This window comes from Nelumbo nucifera, chromosome 7 (genome assembly GCF_055504915.1).
Source record: "Nelumbo nucifera cultivar China Antique chromosome 7, China Antique-T2T, whole genome shotgun sequence".
Lineage (NCBI taxonomy): Eukaryota > Viridiplantae > Streptophyta > Magnoliopsida > Proteales > Nelumbonaceae > Nelumbo > Nelumbo nucifera.
The window spans coordinates 1,966,591-1,993,870 of NC_142655.1; the positions used below are offsets into that span (position 1 = coordinate 1,966,591).

Below are 27,280 nucleotides of genomic sequence, written 5' to 3' on the forward strand. Positions count from 1 at the left end.
TGTGGCAAAGTGTCATGTCATAATTACATGCCATACCATACATATCAATCACCAAGCTTCCCTGATTAATTCAAATGAATTGGGGTCTTAGTATCCTGGATGCATGGTCATATATATTATCATAGAATACTGTCATCAACAAATAAATTTTGAAATATTCTGGATCAGACCTATTTGTTAAACAAATGTACTTTGTAGTTTGTATTGAATAATTGATGTCTTTTGAAAAAATGTTGGCAATATATATGCTCTTTTCTTCTTCTTCTTGACATTCTTATCTTTTATTTATTTATTCTTGAATTAATTATGGTCCCTATAAGTATTACTATTAATTAATGAATATGGAGAATGGCAGAAAAATGGGGGGGTCAGTTTTGTATTGTAACCCAGCGGGTTTCTTTTGAACCGGTCGTGAATCAATTCAACAATATTTATTCAAATTAAAGTGGTACCCACCATTCTTATATTTTTTTCAACAAACACCTCAATTACCCTTACCAACATTTCTTTGCTTTTATCAACTGAGAGCTCCATATGATTCTAGGGTTATTCAATCGATTCAGAGATTGCATTACCAATGTTAATTAACTGAGAAAGCTCTATATCTATCAGTTGAGAAATCTTTCGTTCAATCTTACCATCGCTGAAGTCGCAATCGTTCTCTATCGCCGTTGCTACTCTAAGCACCCTGGGAATAGGTAAGTCCCATTTTCTTCTTTTTCTTCACTTGGATTTTAGATCGATCCCTACAAATCTTACATCATTTTCAAATGATCCAACACTACAGGTCTAAGTATCTAGGAGACTTCAAGATTAATTCCTGCATTGAAATATAAACCTGTTATTAAAACACAAATTCTAAGGTTAAGAGAACCTTATTGTTTTAGAGATTTCTCAAACATTAACCTAAGCAGGTTAGTGCCTTTTTTTTTTAATCGGATTAGATTCTCTATGACTTATTTTCTAGCTATCAACATTTATCAAACAATAGCCCAAGTTCTTGTAAATTGGATTCGTTGTTTTCGTTTTCCGCTCAAGTTTAATTGGAAGCAATCTCTAGGTTATGCCATTGGGAAAAAAATAGGCACTCAAGCTTTTGTTTTGCGTGAATTACTAATTATATCCACCTGCAATTGTGGATATGTATCAATAAGAACACCCAAAACTGGGTTCAGTTGAGCCAATCCCCAATTGCATAATCAAATTGAACTGAAAAATCTATGAAGTGAAATAGTAAAATATGGCTAAGAGATAAGTTTTTTGCTTTTGAGTTTTGGGCCGTGGGGAACAAAAATGACCCAAAAAGTGATTTAACTATGTGGTAAGATTTACCTTTGAAAACATAGCTATCTAAAGCAAAACACTTTATTTTAAGCCTCAAAACACTTTTTTTTGTTGTGGGTTACTTTTTGATAATTGATGAAGGGTGATTTAGCATGACCTAGTAAGAAGGGGATACGTAGGCGCAATCTGCTCGAGGGGTGACAAATCAGCCCAACGAACCCAGTTCGCAACATCGGAGTTCGAGCATTCAGCCACCTTGGCCCAAAAAATCACTTCGGCGTAGAGACACCTCTTCACCCAATCCAATTCGGGACTAAAGAATCGAAGTGCCAGTTCAGAGCTAAAGAGCTGAAACGCCACATAATCGACTCTAAAGGCCTCCCCAATGGACCCCGAATTTCTCGGGATCACGCCGAGACTCGTCCTACCTCCGCCTGAATCGGAGGTAAGCGATAAACCTTATCAACGCATTGCTCTCCTTCAAAGACGGAATAGACCTTATCCACACAGCCCGGAGATCCCGAAGCTCTTTCGTAAGGCCCACGACTACTCCATTATATAAGGACATGAAACCCCAAGGCAAAGGTACGCATGATTATTTACTCACTAGCATTCAAGCATTCAGATATTCAACTCGCACCCATAGTATAGTACTGACTTAAGCATCGGAGCGACCTCACTGGGTTAGCCACCCCGGGTTCTCTGATTCATTGTTCTGCAGTTTGGTCTAGCTCGCCGCGCAACCAGAGTTCGGATCGCCCTCCAGCTAGGAGCATTAAGATCGTGCACCATCAGGAACTATGCTAGACACCTTGACCCGCTATTTTTCCAAAAAAAAACTTTTTTGGCCTCCATTTGTAATTTTTAATATTTTTATAAATAAAAAGAATTAAAAAAACCGAATTAAAAACATAAACTAAATATAAAAATATATATAACTTATCTAAAGTATATTTATACACACACACACATATATACACTTAATACATATATGATGATGTGGCATGGTCTGAACCGTTTGACCGGCCCGATCGAACCGGTGACTCATGACCCAAAGGCAAAAACAGTTCAGCCTCCGTATTGATTTTTAAAACATTGGTTTAGCTACACCACTCCTCCATGTGTAAGTTGTCAATGGATCAATTTTGGAACCCCATCCAAATCAACATCAATTTGGACACATTGGACAGACAAATAAAACATTGAACTAGACCAGCTCAGACTTAATGGTCCAAAGTATTTATTGGATTGGATTGGACCTGATTCAATTAGACCAATCCAAAATGTCTAAAGTATTCATCGAATTGAATTGGACCTGATCCATCTATAATGAACTCAATTTAATTGCCTAGGTTGAGTATTTCTCTTCCTCCAGCTAATTTTGTATTATTTTTTTCTTAAGGATCAGTTTGGAAAGAGTACAAATGAAAATATGTATTGTGCAAATACATACAAAATAATGCAAAGTATAAGGTTTTGCACTCTACATATTTGCATTTGTACTCCTTCCAAACTGAGCCTAAGGTTGTGTTTGGAAATAATGCAAATAGAGTGTAAATCCCGATTCAGGGTAAATTTGCACTCTGATTCACTTATGCCTGTGTTTGGCAACATTACATTTATGCACTGACAAATGACAAAAAAGACATTTTTCAATGCATATTTACATTGATAATAAGATGTAAAAGTACAAGAATAAAAAAGAAGTAAATTTGTTTTCAAGAGTGGCTTTTGATAAGAAAAAGGCATATGCTTTATCCGAATTCATGTTTTGCATTCATTCACAGCTAAAAGTTTATCTAGTAAGAAGGTAAATTTGTCACTGCAAAACTTACTGAACTTTACAAGTTATATGGACTGTTTTACACTCTACATATTTGCATCCACACTTATTTGTATCGTTTCCATACGCAGCCAAATATGTTTTTATTGATCCTTGCTTCTATCACCAGAACACCTAAGTAATGATCTTTTTGCTTATCTATGATTTTATGGGAATTTTTGAAACCCTCGAGATCATTCTCTATAGACATTTTAAGAAAACATTAGAGATGATTTGTCAAAGTCTGGTTTTTTTGGTCGGATGATGGCACATATTTCTCCATGTTAGGAGTTGGGACGCAATTAGATATGAGACAACACTTTGGAGTTTGGAGCATAGTTTGTTAATGGCCAGAGGGAGTCCAGATTTCCTTCCCACGAGAACTCTACCCACGTTTGCCCACATAACATCGCAGCCACACATGGAGAATATGTCATCCTCTTGCATAATATTATGTAGGGAAGATGTTCCCAATTCATAGGGGTAGTGTGTTGTGAGTAGACGTGGGCAGAGTTCTCATGGGCAGGAGATCCCACGTCGACCTAAGGACTTTGATTTTGGGCTTAATTTGCTTGGGCCACTTGGCCGTTCTCTCCTGTGAGGTGAAATGGACAGGTGGAGAAAGTGATAAACAATACAATGCATAACTCATGTGGGCCACCTACAAAGCTAATGTAGGCAGCCCACCAATGATATTGAATTTCATTTGTCAACATCATTACTAGAGGTGTAAATCGGGACGTGCCGCCCGCGACCTAGCACAACCCAGCCCGATACGACAGCACACAAGCCATGCCAGGCCCGACATGACTATGTGGAACCTGTTGGGCTAGGGATTCGGAGTCCATAGGCCGGCACGACCCACGGGCCTGTAGCGCGGCTTGCCCGAGAACTAGCCATTCGGGACGCCACCCCAATGACTAGTTTCAGCTTTTGGGGGTGATTTTTCTTACAAGAATACCCCCCCAACAGCTATATTACAGCTATATAGGGATATTTATGTATTTTGGTTATGGGGGAGAAAAATGACACAAATGACCCCCCACCAGCTATATACCAAGTAGTTTAGGGGGCATTTTGTGTAAAGTGATAAATAACTTTACAATGGCCAAAATACCCCTCTGAACAACTAAAAAACAACTGGTTTTTAGGGTGTTTTGGGCAATTGAATTATTTTCAATTCCTACATATAAATAACCCTATCCTCCACCATTCTCATCACACCAATTCAACAATTCTCTTAATCTCTTCTTTAATACATTCTCTAAAGTTTGAAGTGATCTAAACTCTGATTGATTGATTCTCCAATTCTTAACTTTATTGAAGTTTCAATAAGAAGAAGGCTTGCTCTGCTCAACCATCTCATTTTTCTCAAGTTAATTAGCAATTTGGGAGGCTTGAACTCTTGGAGTTGAAAGTCTTCAACCGTTGAAATCAAGTCGGTAACCCAAACCAACAATCCGGGTAAGTTCAATTAAATTAATTTTTATTTTTTAGAATTAAAAAAATGGTTGGCACCTCCCAAAACTGATTCCCCAACATGTTCAATGTTGACGATATTCAGTCGTATCATGATGGTGTTAGCACCGATATAGATGTTATTGATATTCATGGAACTTCCACCCCTAGTATTGATACCGGGGGAAAGAAAAAATAAGGTCATTAAGTTGGTTAGCCTAGTTTGAAAAATATTTAAAGTAGAAGAGGTTGAAGGGAAGGGAAAAAGAGTTGGACAGGCAGGAGTGTTTGGCACATTTGGGCAGATATTTGCTCAACCATGAGAAAGAATAAGAAGAAGAATAAGAGAGAGAAACAACATAGACACAAATTGGGCGGGAGGTTTGGTACATTTAAATATTCTCAAGAAATAATGAGGCAAAAATTAGCAAAATATATTGTACATGTTGAACAACCATTTTTGTTAATAGAAGATACTAACCTTAAAAAATGGTTACGTAATTCTATAAATCCCCAATATAAAAAAATTTCTAGGAATATTATTAGATCAAATTCTTTAAAATTTTTTTATTCATATAGACAAAATGTTATTTATATATTATCAAATCTTAATTCTAAAGTTGCAATTGCTTCTAATGTTTGGACTTCTAAATTTAACATAAGTTATATTTGTGTTACTTGTCATTTTATTGATGAAAAATGACTTTTAAATAAAAGAATTTTAAGTTTTACTAGGCTTAAATGGCTACATACTGGCCCAGCTATTGCTGTAAGCAGTTTAAATAGTTTACATTCTTATGGAATTGAGAATAAATTATAATCTATTAGTTTTGATAATGGTAGTAATAGTGATTCTGCAATAAATATTTTAAAATGTCAATTAAAACCATGTTTAAATGATAAATTATTTAATATCAATATGTGTATGCCACATCTTAAATTTATGTATTCATGTTGCTTTAAATATTATTTCTATTGATATTTCAAAATACCCCTGACCAAATGCCCAAAAATACCCTTAACCAAATTTCCAAAATACACTTTAGCAGATTACCAGAATTACCCTCGCACCAAATTCCCAAAATACCCTTAACCAAATTACCAAAATGCCCTTTGAACTAATTACCAAAATACCCCTAACATAATTTCCAAATTACCCCAAGTTTTTAAAAATACCAAATTTCCCTTCTTCCAAATTACCAGAATACCCCTCTAAGCCTCCCCCTTTCGACCACAAATTACCATTTTGCCTCTAAACCAAAATTACCCAAATCACCTGTATTACCTAAATTCCCCTCTAAGCTTGTATTACCCTCCTCCAAACCCTAACTTGTCAAATCAGCCCCTTCATTTTACTTAAGGTTTATTAGTCCCCTGGCTTCCCATTATAAGAAGAGGCTTGAGTGAGTGAGAAGGAGAGCTCTTGGTGGTTCTCCTTTAGAGAGGCTACCGAACTGAGAGCAAAGTGTGTGAAGAGAGAGAGAGAGAGGGAGGGAGGGAGGGAGGTCGAACGAAGAGTTTAAGAGAGAGAGGTTGGGTGGATGGGTGAAATTTGAGGAGAAAGACGAAAGTCTCTAGTTCAGAAGGGAGAAGAAAGACGAGAGAAAGGGTTCATGTGAAAGCGGGGTCTAAGAGTGATATGCATAGACAGATTAAGGTGGGAGCTGTTTAGAGTAAGAGAAAATCATCGTTAAAGAGCCCATCCCCTCGAAGAACATCTCTCGAGTATCCTCTTGATGCTTCAGCTCCTACTAGGTTCATATTCGAAATTCTAGTTAAAGTATCTCCTATGGAATGTTGATTCCAAGAACAATCCCTAAGGATATCCTACAGCATCGCCATTTTTATAGAGGCCACAAGAGGTAAAAATCGATTACCTCACATCCCTAAGTTCCTCTCCAAATCCCATCCGATATCTAGAAATTAATCTTGGCTTTGTTTCAGTTAGCTATCTATTTGTTTCTTTTTTTCTTTTCTTTTCTTTTTCTTTTTCTTTGTCTCTGTAATTTTCCTTTGATAATTTAGTCTGGTTGCTTTCAACTTTGAAATCAAGAACCATTGGGTCCTCCGACATCTGAGAGGTTGTAATCTTTTCTTTTACCCTTCTGCCCGATCAGCTAAGTACGATGGTGGTGGTTCTGATAGAAAAGGGATGAGGATTCATCCTTATGCTCTTTCGAATTGGAGGAGAACCTGGGCTCTTAGTCTAAATTAAAAATAAGAAGGGAAATCTGGTATTCACACTGAAAAGAGGGGTGCCTAACCCCTTCCCTCTTTCTCTCTCTCTCTCTCTCTCAACTTACCTAGAATAGCCTTTTCTAGGTCGGATGGTATGGAGTCACTATCAATCCCAAAATATTTTACCAAATGCAATTTCGGGAGATCCATCACTCCCCAATATCTTATTCTGATGGGTGGCAACTCCATATATTCGGCCATGAAGTGAACAACCGAAGGGATATTTTCCCGATGTTCACAATTATATATATATATATATATTAAAAGTTCTGGAGCAAGAAAACAAGAATTTAAATATTTATGTCAAAATTATGGTTTAAAATATAAACATTTTATATTAGATGTTAAACATGAATGGAATTCCACCTGTGCTATGTTAGAAAGTTGTATTTCTCATAAACAAATTCTTACTTGCTTTTATAATGCAAAAATGCCTAATGATATTATATTTGAGGAAGACTAGGAGATGGCAATTTTTTAAAACATTTTTATGATGCAACTAATGAATTATCTGGTATTTATTATCCAACTAATTGTAATTTACCTTATCAATTAATGGTGATTAATGATTGTTTTGCAAAATATACAAATAATCCACAATTTAAAAGTATTGTTGAAATAACGGAAAACAAATTTAAAAAGAAAATATTGAGAGAACATTTCTCCTCTTTATTGCTTAACTACAATATTAGATCCTAGGATCTCGAAAGATGGTTTAGATATTTTACTTGAAACATATATATTGTGAAAATATGAATATTGAATTTGGAAATAGAAATAATTTATTATTTGAAATGTACAATTTATATGAATCTGAAATAACAGGAAATAATTCTACAAGTTGTACAATTACATCTTCTACTTCTGAATTTGAACTTGAGTCCAATAATAGAAAAGAACTTTTTATTTAACAAGTATAAGGTAGAAATTTGTTACCTCAACAACAATTTCATTTACTGAACTCACTACAAGAAAATTGACCATTGGCAACAGTCACTTGATTACAATTGGAAAAGAAGGTTGTTGCCAAAATCTCAATTATAGCAACAATTAATTATTCAACTGTTGTTAGAACCACGAATTGGCAACAGATTTTATCCAACTGTTGCTGATTATTTATCAATTGTTGCAAATAACACGTTTTTAACAACAATTGATTATCATTATTGCTAAAGCCATGTATTGATAACAGGACTTATCCGGTGGTTGCTAATTGTGAGTCGACCGTTGCTAATTGCTTTGAACATGAAGTAACATTCCTTGAAAGTTATGACAATGCCCCTAGCCAAGGTCAAACCACGTGTCGTTATATGGTGAAGTGACCAATCATACCCACATCAATTTTATATATACAGATATGCCTTCTCATCTCAAATTTCCATTCATCCATAACATATCACATGGGCCTAATATATGACATCTACCAGAATGTCTAGCAAGAGGGCCATCCCCACAATATATATATATATATATATATATATATATATTTTGCTAATAGTTTGATCTGTCACTTGTCTAAGACTCGCATCGAGACCTCCATAAAACAAAGGAAAATTTTGCAAGGGCGGAGAGTATAAAGTGAATTCACGACTTCGAGAGATGTTGTAATGTAATGGGAACATATTTTATTGACAACTTCGACAAATGTTCCAGATGTGCATGTGGGGTGCCCTTTGTGGGGCACATATGTGATTTCGTATAAAGTATAAACTTAACCCAGGATGGGACAATCGTTGCTCATAACCAATCAAGCCAACAGCAGACATCACTACTTTCCCAATCCAATCAAATAAGAAGAAACCAGCGGAGGAAATTAAAAAAAAAAAAAAAGTTTATAATTTATTTCCAATACTACTGGTGCATTGATAGGGATGTAAAAGGATTAAATTCAAACCGAATCAGGCATTATTCTAATTTGAATTCGATTAGAAAATCTGAGGCTCTCAGCAGCACATGGAACTCGTCCCAGAATCGTGAAGGGATCACAGGCTGAGGCTCTCAGCAGCTCAGCCCTGATGCTGTTGATGGTGCCCCTCCCTTCCCTTGCTGCTCAACTTAAATGGGGCCCGTTCCGTGTTGGATGGAGCTTTGAAAATTGAAATCCCCCTCATCTATTACCATTAATTCCAGCACCTAGCTCTCCCCTCCTTTTCCCTTAAATGCCCAATTCCTCGTCTTCTGTTCGAACTGTCCCTGTGAGGACAATGGCTACCGCTAACGGTCATGGCACAGCTCTGGTTTTGCCTCCCAATAAATGCCACAAGAAATTACCTACTTTCTCAAATCCAATCACAACCAAGATTTGAATGAAAACCACACCACATTAAACACTTCATTTAATAAAAACATAAAAAAATTGAAGAATAAAACCCAAAGAAAAAATATCTGGCCATGCAGTATCAATGAAGCATGTAAGAATCATAAAGTACAACAATCTGGCCTCTGAAAACATCTAACATGTACATATTTTGTGACAAGGCCATCAGAACCTCTGGGATGTCCGACTTACTTTCTGATATTTCATTAATAACATTGCTTATGTTATTCATAAAAAATAAAACTTACATGAAAATGATGTCATATCCGAATGGCCCTTTGCCATAGGACTTCCAGGTGAGGAATTGTTAGCTTCCCCTGCAACATGATTGAAATATAACTAAGTCAATCTCTTGATAAGCCATATATTGGCATCAATCATTTGCAATCAAGAAGTACCACAGCTGACAAGTAAGAGGGCGAGTTTGCTAGCTTTTTCATTAGCTGAAAGCCTATGAATCTCAGGGAGAATAATATTTGCTTCAGTTTGACTCCTCCCCTCAAATTCATTTGAAGCAACTATAAGACAGGTTCACACAAGGCAAAAGACTGCAGAATTCTGTTGCTAAACACAGGGATATAAAGCACAAAAAATGAGCAATATAGAATAAAAAAACATATGGATATTGACAAAACCGATTGGGGTTAAGTGCAAATATTGACAAGGTCATACCCCTGCAACTGCAATGTCAGAAATGGGCCTAGCCAAAATGATGTATAGAGGTAAAAGATTGTGTGCTTGCACTCCATTCACAGCACCAGATAGGGACACGGTCATCTGAATCCTATAAATTTAGCTGTAGCAAACCAATCAGTGTATATACACTTAACAAAGATTATTGATGAAACCAACTGAAAAAAAAATGTATAAAATCATTAGTAGCAGCAGCAGCAACAAAATAAGAAAAATAATAACTTTAAATTCAATAGCATTCAAAAAAAAAGGAACTTTAGTTTAAACCAAATCAGGAAGTAGGTCCTTTCTAATGCAGTTATGACCTTGCCAAGGAAATCAAGCCAACACTAGTTACTGTACACTAGCGCTAATAAAGTGCTAAACAATGGCATTATACCCATAATTTGAAGAAGAAAACATTTCATGAATTTACACTTTATAGTTAGGAGTATAGCCACATAAATAGACTCAAGATGTGGGAGGTAGAATGGTAGATGACAATAAATGGAGTAGGGGATTGATTGTGGAATTTATAAGAACTTGTATACATCAGTCAAGGTATGGGGTGGATTTTCTCTTTTTTTCTCTTAATTTATCTCTGGTCATTTTCCTTGTATCATTCTCTTTTTCTTTCTAATAAATTTTTATTTCATTACCAAAAAAATATTTACATCATACTGTTACAAATTCCCCCTTGGAGAGTCATCCCACCAATGGAGATAATCCCTATTAACTCCTTGTCTTGCCAACATATCACCCACACCATTTTCTAGCCTATGTTTCTCCATGTAAAAGTTGTACTTATCTCCTTGACCAGCTTCTTTATCTCCCTCAATGCATGCCTGTATAATCATGGACGTTCACAGTTCTTGCACCATACCACCATTACTTCACCATTGCACCATTACTTTGTGCCTCTTAAGGAGGCGCAATGAAGATGAGGAGGAAGAGGAAGAAGAAGAAGAAAGGAACTCTTTTTTTTAGAAAAGGTAAAGTATCATTGTATTAGTATGAACAAAAGAATGTACAGCAAGATGATGTACTAAGAAAACAAGAAAAAACTGTTCCCTTTAACCTTGATCCTCACCCTGCTTTACAGAAAGGTTATCCTGTGTAATAAAATAAAAAAAAAAAAGATTCAAAACCTACACCCTTAAAAAACCTCTGACTAGACAACCAAGAGAACATCTTTCCCACAATTTTCTGAAAAATGAAATTAGCAGAACTTATCTTGCTCTTGAAGACTCATGCATTTCCTTCTTGCCAAAGAAAAAACTCTTTGACTCAGCCCTTCCACACTCCAACCCTTTACAAAGTCCTCTACTGATCCTGGGCAGCAACTTTTGTACTTCAAACAAATGTGAAATTTTGTTCCAAATCCCAGAGTAGTAGCTGCAGTGCAGTAAAAGGTGATCGATCCACTGCTTCCAGTTGTCTTTCACATAAAACATAGCTAGCTGAATTCAGTACAGAACCTTTCTGGGTAAGGTTGTCCCTTGTAAGTATTCTATTGAGATAGGCCATCCAAACAAAGAAAGATATTTTTAAAGGCACATTTTTACCCCAGATGATGTGAGTTGGGACTTAATGTCCTTCTGCACTGCCAAAGGACTTGTGAAAATATTTAACTGTGAATTTTCCAGTCTTCCCACTTCTAGATTCTTCTGTCAGACCTGGCAGACTTCACCTGTGTACTATATAAGAGGTGCAGTAGTTCCATCATTCACCTGTGCACTATATAAGTCCTAGTTGATCAAGGAATCCATCTGAACAAGCCTTCCAGAACATTAGCCAATATTCTTGCCTCCCACAGGACAAAATTGGGTTCTGAATCCATTCCAATACCATCTAAAAATCACCTTCTACCAATTCCATCTTATTAAATAGGCCAGCTTGAGACTTTGGAGCATTAGCAACTAAACTTTAGGGGAATTTCCTTCTTTAGTCAGCCCCAAGAAGCTAAATAGGTCATCACCTTTGTGGTCTCTAAAAATCCCTCCTATACCTGATGGGCACAGGATGCAGGTTAGACAACACTCTCATCAAATTTGGCTCAATCACGCCACAGCTCAAGGCAACCCAGTCTTCCATTATATTCTGCCTCGGATGAGCATACCTAGCAATTGCTCTCTGCTATTGAGTAGGTGAGTGCTATGACAGTAGCAAGAATATCTTTGACTAGGTAGTTTTAGCAAATATCATAATCTGTGTGTGAAGAGATGCATGTATTTAAGAAAACTTGTTTGTTCCTATTTATATGATTCTCTTAACCAGAAAGTTACATTTTCTGGTAGTCGGCTATGCCTGCACCTTTATGGCACTCATGTTTTGCATTAGCTGACACTTACTGAATAAATCTATCGAATTGGTACTTAAAATATCACTTTCCTTATCTTGCGAAAACAAATATGCACTTGATGTTCTAATGCTTGATGCAACTGAATTTTGACATATTTTCAGGTTTTTAACTAAAGATGGTCTAATGATATTGGCTACCTGGTTGAGCCAAGCAGCTCTGGAGGAGCAAACCACTGTCCTTTCTCAACCCAAGGGGTTATAAACTCACGGAAAACACCAAAGACACTTCTAAATATCCACTTCAGCCTAAAAAACACAAAAACAATGCTAGCATGTTCACACAAGCCTCACGTGAGTGAGCTGTCCATCAATTACAGAACTACAACTTCCTATCAGTACACATGAAATCGGTACAGTAAGCAACAACAGTAATGGGTTGTAACAAGGATCATTTCTCAAGCATCAAAACTTCAGATGATTAAGCTTAATGGCTGAAGGGGGGGCAATATGCACTTTCAAAGTTCAGATTTTGGACTAAGAACCATGGAAATTTGTTTGTGAATCACAGAATCCATGATTAAATCCGGAAAACATAACCAAAGGCTCTCAAAATGGAAGTCACCATACAAGAGTCAAACATATTGGATTAGAGTCATAAACCAATGGTCAACAAACAGATTTTCATTTTTTCTAAGGAAGGAAGGAAGAAATACAAACTTGGGCCTGACGTGAACTATCAAAGATCAGTCATACTTTTCCACCAACCATAGATGACCTCAAGGCATAGGACTGCTCTTGTAGAATCTACAACATCTTTACTTAACAATAGAGAAGAATTGTGGTCAAGAACGAGAAAGGAAGTTTACCAGGAACTTGGTATTTATCTAAACTGTGAGGAAGTTTTATCACTTGTCTGTTTATGGGTAAAGAGGAGTGGTTTCAATTGTAATCTCCAAGTTGAAGTCTTATATGTGCTTGATGATATTTATACATCTTCAGCGGACCATATAGCCTGCAATTTGAAAATGATAAGCCACTGTGGTGGCAGCAAATGGAGTTGAACATTTTATTTCAAAAAGCTAGGATCATGTCAGCATTTGTTTGTGCCACTTCATAATAGAGTGAACTCTGATTTGTTTGAAACTCTAACAATATAACAACAAGGGCACTAGACATCCCATTTACTGTTGTCTTGGACACTTTCACTTGTTAGAGACATGCATGCCTACTCTAGAGACGGAGTTTGGAATTTCATGGTTGATTTTTCTGAACTCAATTAAGGATGCTGCAAAACTTTCCATTAGAAGTCTTCCTTGATAAAGAACTTGGTAATTAAAATATCTAGTAGTATGATCATTCAAAACATGAAACTACCATTGAAAGGAAATAATAAGCAGAAAACTCACATAGCATCTAATATTGATTTTTTGAGGTCTTGATTTATTACCTGTTGTGAAATTCAATTGGAAACAACACCTCTGTGTGTACAGGGTAAAGCTGCGTACGTTTGTCCTTCCCCAGACCCTGCCTCGAGCACTTGGTTGCCCACCTGTTGTGAAATTCAAACATTTTTTGAGAACTACTTCATTTTTTTTTTAAATTCTCGTGATGAGGATATACTTTTATTCTGGAAGAAAGTCATCTTCTTGTTGTTTTCCAGTTCATCATTTTAAGTTCCTAGCATGGCCTTTTGAAACTCATTTATCTGATTTGAAGATCAGACATATCGAACAGGGCAAGGGTTCTGTTATCAAGATGGAGCAAACTATTTGTGAGAAGCCAAGCTCTGAAGAAACCAGCTTCCGTGATCTCCAATGGTGAAGCACACGAAGAAATAATCAGGAATCAGAGGCATGCAAATCCAGACTTGTGTGTGCATCATCTTATGGCAAATTTCATGCAATGTCCTAGTGACTACTATAAATATAGAATACTAAGGTACTGTCAAAACAAAGCTACGAACTTGGTTAAAGCAACCCGAAGCATTATATAACTTCCTTTGATGATAAGGACTTGGTCAGATGCCTTATTTCGTGAGACTGAAGATGATGATGGAGAGACAACTTAAGACGCTTAAAGGAGAAACAGAGAGCAGCCTCGACACAGAAGAGGCGAGGATGGATTATGCTAGATGAAAAACCCCTTTCATCGCTTGACCTCCTATCCAAAAAAAAAAAAATCAGATTGGGAGAAAACCCTATTACCCACTATCCACATAATACAACTATTATCCCAAAATGCAACTACTAGATAAGGAAAAACGATTAATAGGAAGAGGATTAGAGCATTACCTTCTCTTGGTCGAACAAAATGCACGATCGTTGTCGGAGCTTTCTCAATCAATCTATCCATGATTGAAACCTTCTCTTGCAATGTTGATTTTTCACTCGTTCTGAGGCGTTTTCTCGGTCAATTGTTCTCAACCGAAAAATGATTGCATGGAGCCTTCACAAACGCGGGATGTAGCAGAGGTCTTCTTCCCTACTTGGGAATTTGGATTCCTTGGATTCCCTCTCTCACATTTCGCTTTAATCGATACATCAATTCGAAAACAATGGTATTTGGAACGGTTCAGGTCCGGTTTAAAGTTATAAATGACAGAAGGACCGCCATCTAATATGCGTGGGTAAATTTTCTGGTTTTTTAGGTGGCGGTCTCGTTGAAAGCGCCACCTTAGCATTCTTTGGAGAGGCGGTCTTAAGGGCCGCCGGCTCTAAACCGCCGCCTTAGACTACTTTTCTTGTAGTGCATCATCTGCCAATACAACATTCGATGAGAGGTTAATGGGACCTAATTCCTATAAATTGCTCCTAATCAGTCATCATCTAATTAGTCTCTGTGATTCTGATTTCTCTCTCGTTTTTCAAAAATATACGTAGGTATGATGTTGCTCTTGACATAAACACACAAGGACCTCGTCGAATTATGAACTTCGCGAAGAAATGCAAGAAACTAAAGCTCTTTCTGCAGGTATCAACCGGTAAGTAGCTAGTACGTAACACGTTAACAATAAGCTCAGATTGCTGTAAACAACAGTCTGACACCTGACAGATGTTGTTTCTATTCCTCCCGCCGGGCACACAGCGTATGTTAATGGTCAGAGGGAAGGCAAAGTAATGGAGAAGCCCTTCTACATGGGAGACAGCATTGCAAGGGAGAAACTCTCTCCAGATACCCCACCAGCATCCCTCCCAGTACTGGATTTTGAAGCTGAGCTTAAGTTGGCTTCAGATTCTAAGGAGGCTTGCGATGAGAGCACAGTGACCCAGAAGATGAGAGAACTGGGTTTAGAGAGGTGAGTTGTTTGAACTAGAACCCATTTAATGATGAATTCAAATTGAAGCCTTTAGAATAGAAGTTCAGTAATTAATTTGATGATGATCTCGTTAACAGGGCACAGCTCTATTGGATGGCAAGACACTTATGTCTTCACCAAAGCCATGGGTGAGATGTTGTTAAACAGCATGAGAGGAGACATACCGGTGGTCATCATGCGTCCAAGCGTCATTGAGAGCACCCTGAGGGAGCCCTTCCCCGGATGGATTGAAGGCATCAGGTACGTACCTTTCTCTCATGTATGGCTATGTCCATCTCCAGACAGAGACATCGGTCGAGCTTTCAGTTCTGAGTGCCTGATTTTTGTTTGTTTGTTGGGATATCTGATCAGGATGATGGACCCAATTATTCTGTCTTATGGAAAAGGCCAGCTGACAGGTTTCCTTACAGACCCAAAGACAGTCCTTGATGTGGTAAGTATTTCTTCCTTTTTCTTCACTTGTCTCTGCAGATTGGCGACCGGAGAAATTAATTAAACAGATGTTGATGAGATGTGGTTGTACGTACGTAGATCCCGGCGGACATGGTCGTAAACGCAACTATGGCAGCTATGGCGAAGCATGGGGCAGCCCAGAAACCTGAGTTGCATGTCTACCAGGTTGCTTCATCTGTCGTAAACCCACTAAGTTATCAAGACCTGGTCAGACTTTTCTACGATTACTTCACATCGTTCCCTTGTAAGGACTCAAAGGGGAGGTCAGTTCATGTTTCCAGAATGAAATTGTTCAGCTCCATGGATGACTTCTCCTCCCACCTACAGACGGATGTGATTCAAAGAAGTAGAGAGGTGGTATCCAACGGGAAGCTCTCCAAGAAAGACGAATATCTATTCCAAAAACTAACCGACCAGGCAAAGCATTTGGCCAACATATATGAGCCATACACTTTCTATGGGGGAAGGTGAGTATTGAGTACCGAGTAGAGACATGTTGTATGTTTGGATCGAGTAGAGTTTGAACACATTTAATTTTAATTAATCAACTAACGAACCAAACAAATGAAACTGTTGATAGGTTTGATAACACCAACACTGAGATGTTGATGGAGGACATGTCTGAAGAAGAAAGGAGGAGCTTTGGGTTTGATGCAAAGAGCATTGATTGGAAAGAATACTTCTCTAAAATCCATATTCCGGGTCTAAGGAGACATGTCATGAAGGGAAGAGGAATGTATTGATGTGACAAAGTGTCATGTCATAATTACATGCCATACCATACATATCAATCACCAAGCTTCCCTGATTAATTCAAATGAATTGGATGGGGGAGCATTCTGGCTTTGTCCTAGTATCCTGGATACATGGTCATATATATTATCATAGAACACTATCATCAACAAATAAATATTGAAATATCCAGGATCAGACCTATTTGTTAAACAAATGTACTTTGTTGTTTGTATTTAATAATTGATGTCTCTTGAAAAAAAAAAATGTTGGCAATATATATGCTCTTTTCTTTTTCTTCTTTACATTCTTGCCTTTTATTTTATTTTTTTTTAATTAATTACGGTCCCTATAAGTATTAATTAATGAACATGGAGAATGAATTACTAATTATATCCACCTGCAATTGTGGATATGTATCAGGAACACCCAAAAAAGTGATTTGAGTATATGGTAAGAGTTACTATTGAAAACATTACAGTTTAAAGCAAAACACTTTATTTTAAAGCCTGAAATTGGAATTTTATGTTTTTGAACTTCTAATGTGCAAGCCCTAAAGGTTATCCAAACGCAACCTAATAATTATTAAACTGGATAGGTTTAATCGAACATTGGGTCAGAATATATCCCTCTTCTTAGGTAGTAGGTCTGTCCTGCTTTTTCATTAAGCATTGCTTATAGGTTGTCATGGTGAGGCCTATATTGCAAAGCCAAAAACCACTATGTAAAAGCCCAAAGAGCTTAGATTATTATATTATAGAAATATTCCAAACACTGAAAACACCTTTTGCTCATATTCGTTACATCCCAAAGCTCAAGAGCAAAAAACTTATCCACAGAGACCTGAGCAAAATACTAACAAAATGTCACTACGTATCTTCTGACTGAAGAATTGAAGAGGTGGCCAATTCAAAAGATCCCTTGGTGGATGGCTTTGGTTTAGCTACACCATTCCTCCCTGCGTGGGGGTGTCAATGGATCAGTTTTGGGACCCATCCAAATTAAAATTAATTTAGATATATTAGGCGGACCAATAAGACATATTGAATTAAATCAGTTCAGACTTAATGATCTAAAATATTTATTGGATTGAATTGGACCTGATCCATCTGTAAAGAATTCATGTAGTCGATTAAGAGTTGGGACCGCACATTAAGTGGTTATTAAGTGCTTTTGTGTTTGGTAAAAAAGTGAAGAAGAGTACATTTTGTTAAAAGAAACACTTTTTAAAAAAGTGACATGGAGTTGATTTTTTTTCAGCGCTTCTTGGAGAAGTACTTCTTCCAATAGAATAGGATGAACCAGTCCCTGATATTTTTTTAATATCCAAAATACCCCACCACGAGGGTTTTACCTCCATCTCCTCTCATTCAAACATAGTGAATCAGAAAATGACCAAAAACGATGAAGATGGAATGATCTAGAGTTGAGAATATTGCTCGGTATCACTAAAAGAACGGGAACTCGAATCACCGCCGCTACTATCCCCTCTGTTGCGCTAGCGAAGAACAAAGGATCACTGAAGTTATTTGGATAACTTTTGCCCAAATAAACTTGCTTACCAAGGCAAGGGAAAATAATGTTTTCAAACCAAACCCAGAACAGTTGCGTGTCTAGTCTGGTTTTAAAAACCTTGGGCGAAAACGAATAGGGCCTTGTTATATATAAACTTTTGCTGGACTTGTTTCCTCTCATATTTTTATATCAAACCAAAAACAGCCTTAGCCTTACTGCCTTAGATTGTTCGGCAAGAACCAAGAACATAGTTCCGGCAACGAGCTATGGACGCGGGTCCCATCACAAGGATGAATTGGACAAAGTTTAAATGTTGAATAGCAATTTGCAATGGAGGTATGTGGTGGGCTAGCTGGGGCCTCCTTCAATCTCCATTCAAGTGGAGTGGAGAGCCCAACGTCATCATCTCAACCCCCAACCCCAAACCAATATTTAACTTTACAAGGGTAGACCTGACGCTGACTGCCGGAGTTCTGCGGGCAGCAACGGAAGGTGGGCTGATCGCTGACAGATTGACCATTAGTTGGCCATCATTGACGGAGCCATCTCCCTCCAGCTCAGCAGCAGCCTCTCCACCTCCTATCTCGGGTTTCTGAGTTGGCCCCAATACGTGATGTGTCACACGCAACAACACTTGCAAAAAAAAAAAAAAAGAACTAAAATATAACTCTTGGTTTCGTGTTTTCAACTTCCACCACTATTCAATTCAAACGTCAAACTTCTACTTTCCAACATTAATAATTTCTTCAACCCACGAATTCTAAATTCTAGCAACCACGGAGTTGAATTCGTGGTGGGGACTTGGAATTGGGAGCTGGATTCAAGGGGCCGAGTTAGGATTTTCTTTTTAAACCTTATAATAAATATCATTTAAAGGGCGGCAATTGAATATGAATATAGGATGAATCATCCATGATACCAGTAAAAGTCTTACCGCAAATCCGGCATTAGAGCCATACGCCAAAGGCCACAAGTCGTGGTAGCCAATCAGGTGATGATGTGGGCATATGTGACGACGACAAGTAGTCTTACTCAAAGGCAATCTCACACCTCGACCTGGGCTAGGGGCATTATCGTAACTTTCCCTATGTCATTATTGCAAAAACATTTATTACAAGCAATTACGATGTCTCTCCTGGGCTCCTACCACACTTAAGAAGGGGTAATGCTTGTAACAGCCACATTCATGACGGATTTTCAGAAAATCTCTCCTTGTACAATTGAATTCTCTCTTTCTTCTCTTATTGTGACCTTAACTTTCTATCTACCCTTGATTAAATTGATTGTTGAAATCCTCACCCCTTGGGAACATTCTCAGGGCCTTCGAACACTTATAACTCCTTACACGTGGGATCCTTGGCCATCTAACCTCGAAAGTTATTAAACTGCCCTCGGCTCCGGGTGGCATTTATCAAAATTCACAGGTGTGATGTGTATTTTGATTGGTTAAAACTCTTCAATAACGTATCTTTCCGACATCATAATTTTTCCCTGGGCCAAACAAAGGAATAGGCCACGGCTCACTAGGGGTGTATATGAATCGAAAATTAATATCCAAATCCCAATCCGATTAAATATTCAAATATTCGATTTGATTTCAATTCAATTAATTAATTATTTTAGATAATTAATAAATATTTTATTGATACAAAGTATATAAATTATTTACATAACTTAATTATTATATATAAATTATTGTATATATTATATAAGAATTAAATAATCAATCGAATTTAAAGTCATATCCAAATTTCATCAATTATATATTCAAATTCTCCAAATTCAATTCAATTATGTCGAATATTGAATTCTAAATCAGATTTTCGAATACCATTTACACCCTACCGCTCACTCGTCCATCATTTTCTTTCCTATTCATGGATGTCGTTTATTGTTTGTTGACAGTTGATACCAAAGAGGAACAGTCAAAATACTACTCGGTCTACAGAAACTATACTACAGCTTTGGATTGGAGTGGTCCCATCCGTCTGATCATTAAGTTTTGAATTTTAAGGCTGTCCAACACTACAACTCCTCATTGGTAATTTTACACCCACCCAATGCCCAAATAGCAATGGCTTTGATGGTGTAGAAAAGAAAGCCTAGAACATCCTATTATCAGAACAATGGATGATTAATCGGATGGAGTGGATTGAATATCGATCAGATCCTTATGATCCGATCAAAAAGTGGTGGGTCTGGTCGACTCTTGCTCCGTTTCCGTTTCCGTTTGGTTTTGTTTACGTTTATTTATTAAATGTTTATTGACGGTATAGGCGCCATCTTTAACATTTTCTGCATCAAAAATATAAAAATGAACTTTATCAGCCTTTTATACAAAGTTCAATATTATACTGATGTGACGTTTAATAATGCATAAACATTATAATTATTACATTTTTCAGTTTTATCAACAAATAAAATAAAAACATTTATTCAATAAATATAAACGGAATTAAACACATAGTAAAGCAAAACGATGAAAAGGTTACACATGTGCGGTCAACTTTTCTACACAGCGCGCCAGTTGGCTTGCTTCCAATTCTTGGAAGGTTCTTCCCCACTCTTTTGGGTTCATGCTATCTCATCAAGCCCACCAAAGTCCAGAATAGAAACTCTGATATTTCAAAGCTAATAACAAACTTCAATTAATTAAGGGGGTTTAGCAACTCTTAAAAATTTGCCCTCTTTCCCTGTTTTTCTGAATCTCCTTTCTAGAGGAGAGATGATGGAGAGAATACCTGCCTGGCAGGTGATCTCTCTGTCCGGGATTCTGATATGGGTTGCGATCTCCTCGTTCTTTAATGTGACCCAGAAGCTTAGATCTCTAACCCAGCCATGGGTCACCTACCATGTCCTGACAGGCACCCCCCTCATCCTTCAGGTCCAGGTAAGAAGGCCCATGTCGCCAATCCTCCTTGGTGCTTTTACCTGATCCTTAATGTTCCGTTTTTTCCTGTAATAATTTTTTATTCGATGTATTTCTTGCTGGGTTGTGCAGAACTTCCAGCATAGTTTCTTCGATGCTTTATTCTCTGGATTATCCTGTGTTGTCTCTGTGCCTTTCTACACTGCTTTTCTCCCTCTGCTCTTCTGGGTATGCTCTCTCCTTTTAGTAGGTTATGTCTGTTTTTTATCAAAATTGTTCACGTGGGTCTGGGTTTTTCTTGGGGCTTCCCCTATTTCAACATTTCTGGGTAGAACCCTATTTCAACATTTAAGTAACTGTGTTGGGTAAAATTTTGTAGAGTGGCCATTGTAAATTGGCCAGGCAGATGACCCTGTTGATGGCTTTCTGTGATTATATAGGGAACTGCATTAAGGTACTTTTCTCTTCAGCAATGGCTTAAAGTTTCCAATTTAGTTGAATAATCGAAATTAGGTTGACTAGGTTATTTTCCTTATATCTGGTTTGTACCTGTTTCATAGGATCTGGTGTCAGCACCTCGGCCCAGTTGCCCTCCTGTTAGGAGATTAACAGCTACCAAAGATGAGAAAGAAAACGCCATGGAGTATGGATTGCCCTCCTCTCACACTCTCAACACTGTTTGTTTATCAGGGTATCTACCTTACAGGCCTTCACTCTTTTTTCTCATTTTTTCCCTCTATTATGTCAATTGGAATAACGGTGACTTCAGCAGAATGGAAATAAACATACATCTTCATGGTTGATTGGATGGTGTTGCAGATACTTGTTGCATTATATCCTGCATTACTCCCAGAATAGAGACGGTGCTGTAGTGTTAGCTGCACTTATAACTGCTTACTTGCTTGTGGGGCTTATTGGCTTGGGTAAAGTCTGCAACTACTAATTGAATTATTACTCCTTTGACAAGGTCTCCACCATTCTTGATTTCTGTTCCTGAACTGAAACATGGTCTCTTGTTAGGAAGGATTTACCTTGGCATGCACAGTGTGGTCGATGTCATAGCTGGGCTTGTCATTGGACTGTCAATCCTTGCATTTTGGATTATGGTACATGAATATGTAGACAGCTTTATAGTCTCTGGACAGAATGGTATGTAAATTGGAAGTTCTTAATTAAATGTTTCTTCAGAATACTTGATGCCTTTCTGCTGATCGCATTTATCCTTGCACACCTTTGCAGTTACATCCTTCTGGGCCACCCTTAGTTTTTTGTTGCTTTTTGCATATCCAACACCAGAGATTCCGACACCAAGTTTTGAGTTCCATACAGCCTTCACTGGTGTTGCATTGGGAATAGTAAGCAGAAATCTCTACCCTTCCTCTATTTAAATTAGTAATTTTGTTTAGCATGTTGTTCATTAGATCCTTCCTTGTTTTAAACAATTTATTGTAGGTAGTGTACCAGTTTAAACCTAGTGAACACCTTAAGCTTCAACATTTCTTCATTTTCCTTGTCGACATCATAGGAAGAAAAAAGGATGCATCATTTAACATGGTAGCTAAAGTGAAATAAAACCATTTACATATCTCAATATTTCCTTTTTGAAGCTCTTGTTCAAGAAAAATGGAATTTGTCATAGACAAGTGACCAATTGTACTATTGTATAAGGATATAGGTATTTTATCCTAAAGTGCCTTAAGATTATGCAATTGTCCTTTCTGAGTATATGCTACCTAGTTCTCTGTATTCTTCTATAAAAATAAATGGTATAAATTTTACGGTCAATTATGGGGTTGTGCCCATGGCCTGTCTGACATACAATCAATTAAAACTGAGGACTTCTTGCCTATGCATCACTCCTGATCACTTTATCAAATTTCTTGAAGGGGCAAAGGTTACAAAAGTAATGGTGCTTTGCAAGAAATTTGAGAGGTTTTCTTTTTATCACTAACAACTAAAATGATTTTAGTAAGTGAGAAAAATAAAATAGACCTTGCTGCTAGAAAACCTGACAGCAAAGCCAAAATACATCTTAAACTACAACTCTACAAAACAACTAAAAAGCTGAACTGAAACAGTAAGAAAAAGAGGTGTTGTCCAACATGTTTTTTTCAGTGTTACATGGACTTGGACACAGGAGTCAGAAACTAATACATGTCCAGTAGGATTCATTGACACATGTCACATAAGTAATATTTATTATATATAATAAATATTATGATTTTTAATATTAATCTTAAAATTCACAGAACTATATGAGCATAACAAATTAAATACTTCTTTATCAAAAAAATAAATAAATACTTAAATTACTTTTACAACTAACAGATTAAAATAATAGACTTTGCCTATTTGCCACATGGCCACTCTAGTTGTTTTGATTGTTTTCCTAACGTCAATCTTAATTGGAAAATAAACAATGGGTCACAAGTTTTCCATTATGTGGGAAAATACAAATACTAGAATTCCCAGGCCCTATTTGACTGTTTAAATGGTTGGTTACATAGATGCATTTAAAGTGAAGATTCATAATTTTGGAGAGTCAATGCAGCAGGCATTTTGGTAAACCAACCTGATTAGCACAGTAGCTGATTCTGACACATTTTGGGGAGGTGGACACATGTCCATTCATGAGTCCCCTCCAAAGGTAGGATGTCCATGCAAAGCTGGATTTTTTTTCCTTTGTATGTGTGTGAGTTCAAGAAAAGGACCCAAACCTGGTTTGAAAAAGCATTGATTCTCAAAATAAAAGTGCAGAAAACATGTTCTTGGATGTGTTCTGTTTCCATTTCTAAAACTGAAACCAAAGTATGTTCTTGAATTTCTGGTTTCAAAAACATGCTTTTTCTATGGGAATTTTATATTATGCTTCATAAATCATACAATATTCAGATAGATTCTGAACAAATATTTATTAGCTTACCTTTTTCCTTTTTGGTGTGTGTACCATAAACCAAGTAGCAGTTAATATCAGCCTTATGGAAGTATAAATGTGCTTTTGTACCCATAAAAAAAAAACAAGGTTATTTTTTTCATCAAATTGAAAATATTTTCACTTTGTTTTGAGGAAAAAAACATCCAGGAATGCATTTTGTATTTTTGCTGATATAGCATCTCTTAAAACAAGAAAAACAAAAAGTACTCATCTTGGATAAAACCCCTGAAGTTTGCAGTGCTTAGCTTAGGAAATTTACTCATTCCCTGGGCCCAGAAACACCTAGAGTTTAGAAATTGGGTATGGTTGGAAGAAATGGGGTGTGCAGAAAATGTAATAATTCATATCCCTGCTTAATTGTTTGTTCTATTGCTTAGCCACATGGTTTCCCATCTTCTAGGATGTGAGCTACTTGGGTGGTCTTGGAATCCCAATATTCTATCTTATTACAATATGAAAGATCTTTTAATTCATCATATGCATACAAGTTTGTCTTGTGAAGTACCATAAAAGCTTTGCAAATTATACAAACCATCACTTAAATATCAACAATAATGATGAAAATCACAAAAAACAATAACATTATTAATAATAGAAGTCACATTAAATGTTATATATATATATAGAAACTTTTTTATCAGCATATATAGATAAAGAAACTTGTGAAACTTGGTTTCAGCATACTGATGGAGATATTAGTTTTAATATTCTATTGAATTTTGGTTGAGTAGCAAGTCCTATTTGGTTATATGTTTATCTGATTCAGTATCCAGGTCCATGCAAATCTCTAGGTATTGTAGGCTCTTAGTTTCAGGTAACATTTGGGGTGGCAATTAGAATTTTAGAATGTTTTCCAGAAACCCTTGAAACCAGAAAGAGGTCCTTCATTTTAGTTTCTCATAAAGGCATGTAAACCTGCCTTTTCTTAAGAAAGCCCATAGGCGCCACCAACATTGGTTGGCCATTACAACTAATGCCAATGCTGCAACCACTGCAGGATGGGTTAGCAATACAAGTACCTCCTCCACCTTGTGGAAATTACAGCCAAATCCATTGCTGCCACTGAGGCATCTATAGTGGTCATCATCGTGATATCACCACTACCCCCACCCCCCAATCAGGGACGGAAAAGAAAAGGATTTACCATTGGCTTATGTTGGATGTATGCATTAACACAGCTGCCTTTAATCATCAGGACAGTCTCTACCACCAAAATCCATCACCAGCAATTGTGGTGATCAGAATAATGTCCAGAAAAAGCCTTTTAATTAACTTGTGTATGCTTTGGAGCATGCCATGATGCAAGAAAACAAATGATACCCTAAAATTGAAACAAAATGAAACCTTTCTATTACTTTTGGCAATTGATTTCTTAGATGTTTTTTGGTTCATTAAAGAAAATAATACCTTGTTTTTATCCAGGTTAGTGGAGTCCAGCAAACTTACCATCAGTTTCACCATGAAGATATCCCACGCATCTTTGACCAACAACTTACACTGCCAAATTTCGTGGGAAGAATTCTGGTAGGAATTCCAACCATACTTTTAGTGAAGTACTGCAGCAAAGCTCTAGCTAAATGGATACTTCCTGTGGCATCCAACACCTTAGGCATCCCAATAAGGTCCTCCTGTTATGTCCCAGCACTAACTGTATCTGCTACTGAGAAAAAATCTGATAACAGTAGACAATTGCGTCATTTCCAGAAGTTGCTCTTCTTACGTCAGGATGCATTTGATGTTGATACAGGTATAAGGTTCCTTCAATATGCAGGCCTTGCATGGTCTGTTGTAGACCTGGTTCCATCTATATTCTTGCAACTAAGATTGTAAGTGGGGAAATAACTTTAGCATTATTGCTCGCATACTCCCCCCCCCCCTTTTCTTTCTGTCTTGGGTTTCGGTATGATTTTTTTTTTTTGTGTGTGTGTAACCATTGTAGATAATATTTCTAAATTTATTGTAAGAAAATTTCCACTGGTTTTCCAAGCCATCCTCCTGTCAACCAAATTTTGGGAGGATTGAGGCAGGTGATGTCTTGTGCCATCCAACTCCAAGACCCAACCAGCCACCAGGCTAGTAACGAATCAAAGAGTTATTGATCTTTACTGTAAAATAATCGCTATCTTCTTTGTTCAATGCGTGCACTCCAGACCTTGTACATCACGTTAACGTACCTTCTGCCACCTACGCTGCAAAGTGCAAACTGATCAATATGGGTAGATACTACCGTAGATGACCCATATTTGATTCGTTTATGTTTGAATTCGTATCAGATCGTATTCGTGGATTCCAATCGAATTTGGATTATAATGAGATATTAAATTGTTTAAATTAGACTAAAAATTATATTATATTAATAAAATGTATTAAAATGACTTTCAATATTATATTTTATGAACATATGACAATTTAATGAAAATACAACATCCAAACTAACTACACTGGTGGTTATAATATAAATTTTAAGTATATGTAAGCATGTATATTTTAATTGAATGGAATTGGATTATATCAGATTGAACACCCCTATTTTATTAAATTATAAATGGATCTAATTTGGATAATCCTTCATAAGTTATAATTTGAATTTGGATAATTGGATACCTTTTGCATTGAATCGGTGTAAATCAAGAATAATATAAAAGTTTGTCATTCAATTTTGTTGGAGTGTGTAAATTCCATTTTAGTTTAGTTGTGTACATTTGAATGGAGTGGAGTTTTATGTCATGAATCAATGAAAAACCTCATTAAATGTAAAGTTTTACATCGCTTATTAATGTAAATATTACATCGATAAAATTGCTGTATTACATCGATTACATTGCGCTTTTTAAAAGTGCAATGGTCACTTCTTCAAGGTTCAGTGTAAAATATTGGATAATTGGATATCGTTTGTAGCCCTACCTACCAAGAGATTTAAGAAAGTCCAGAGCTCTTTTGGCAATCTGAACTGAACTAAACACCTTAGAACTGGAGAGCTGTGCACAGAATACTACTGTATTGCTTTTGATTTGGAAAAGTTTTAGACTCGATCCTTACATTTATTCTTGCTGGCAGCAAAGTTTGGCCAAAGTCAAGAGAGACTTGTCACTGCCCATCCTACAATCACAACTTTTTCATATAGCTCATCCTACAATCACAATTTTTTCATAAAATTTGTCTTCAATCTTACAGGCTTAGAAGTAAAATTAGTATTTTTCTGTGTTGAATTTATATTTCAACCAACCACATTAAAATCTTTTCATTGGTTCATATTTCACAAAATATACTTTCATGTTAACAAGATTTACTTGTCTTCATGTTCAACCATTCACATCTTTTACTTTACAGCGTAGTGGATGCATCATAGGTTCTGCCAAAAAAAATCA

General features: G+C 36.8%; 2 protein-coding genes across 9 annotated transcripts; one reads left to right on the forward strand and one right to left on the reverse strand.

Annotated features, from left to right (window-relative positions):
- Positions 1 to 8,479: 8,479 nt before the first annotated feature.
- Positions 8,480 to 16,564, reverse strand: LOC109114725 (uncharacterized). Of its 8 annotated transcripts, none has more exons than XR_016078405.1 (7): positions 14,384 to 16,564; positions 14,056 to 14,252; positions 13,540 to 13,641; positions 9,792 to 9,903; positions 9,518 to 9,677; positions 9,368 to 9,436; positions 8,480 to 9,073 (listed from the first exon to the last, which is right to left on the reverse strand). XR_016078405.1 is itself a non-coding variant. In XM_088891147.1 (5 exons), exons 2-5 carry the CDS (start codon positions 14,076 to 14,078, stop codon positions 9,651 to 9,653), a joined length of 270 nt encoding a protein of 89 aa, XP_088747273.1. In that variant the 5' UTR covers positions 14,079 to 14,252; positions 14,384 to 16,564; the 3' UTR covers positions 9,085 to 9,650. The 8 variants fall into 8 exon arrangements, 1 of the variants encoding a protein (XP_088747273.1); XR_016078403.1 differs by having other exon boundaries at positions 9,518 to 9,683; positions 14,384 to 16,563; XR_016078404.1 differs by having other exon boundaries at positions 8,480 to 9,076; positions 9,518 to 9,683; positions 14,384 to 16,563.
- Positions 16,565 to 20,684: 4,120 nt separating this feature from the next.
- SPP1 (Phosphatidic acid phosphatase (PAP2) family protein) lies at positions 20,685 to 25,902 on the forward strand. The gene is made up of 8 exons (XM_010259287.3): positions 20,685 to 20,998; positions 21,110 to 21,205; positions 21,357 to 21,431; positions 21,538 to 21,668; positions 21,797 to 21,900; positions 21,998 to 22,126; positions 22,217 to 22,332; positions 25,335 to 25,902. Exons 1-8 carry the CDS (start codon positions 20,834 to 20,836, stop codon positions 25,740 to 25,742), a joined length of 1,224 nt encoding a protein of 407 aa, XP_010257589.1. The 5' UTR covers positions 20,685 to 20,833; the 3' UTR covers positions 25,743 to 25,902.
- Positions 25,903 to 27,280: the final 1,378 nt, after the last annotated feature.

Bases quoted from the DNA above. Each gene is read 5' to 3' on its own strand.
- LOC109114725 (XM_088891147.1), bottom strand. From the start codon at position 14,078: ATGCTTCGGGTTGCTTTAACCAA. The intron at 13,642-14,055 runs GTTCGTAGCTTT...ATTTCACAACAG, and splicing joins CTTCGGGTTGCTTTAACCAA to GTGGGCAACCAAGTGCTCGA. The intron at 9,684-9,791 runs GTATGACCTTGT...CCCTGTGTTTAG, and splicing joins CTGACATTGCAGTTGCAGGG to CAACAGAATTCTGCAGTCTT.
- SPP1 (XM_010259287.3), top strand. From the start codon at position 20,834: ATGATGGAGAGAATACCTGCCTGGCAGGTGATCTCTCTGTCCGGGATT. The intron at 20,999-21,109 runs GTAAGAAGGCCC...TGGGTTGTGCAG, and splicing joins CCCTCATCCTTCAGGTCCAG to AACTTCCAGCATAGTTTCTT. The intron at 21,206-21,356 runs GTATGCTCTCTC...AAAATTTTGTAG, and splicing joins TTCTCCCTCTGCTCTTCTGG to AGTGGCCATTGTAAATTGGC.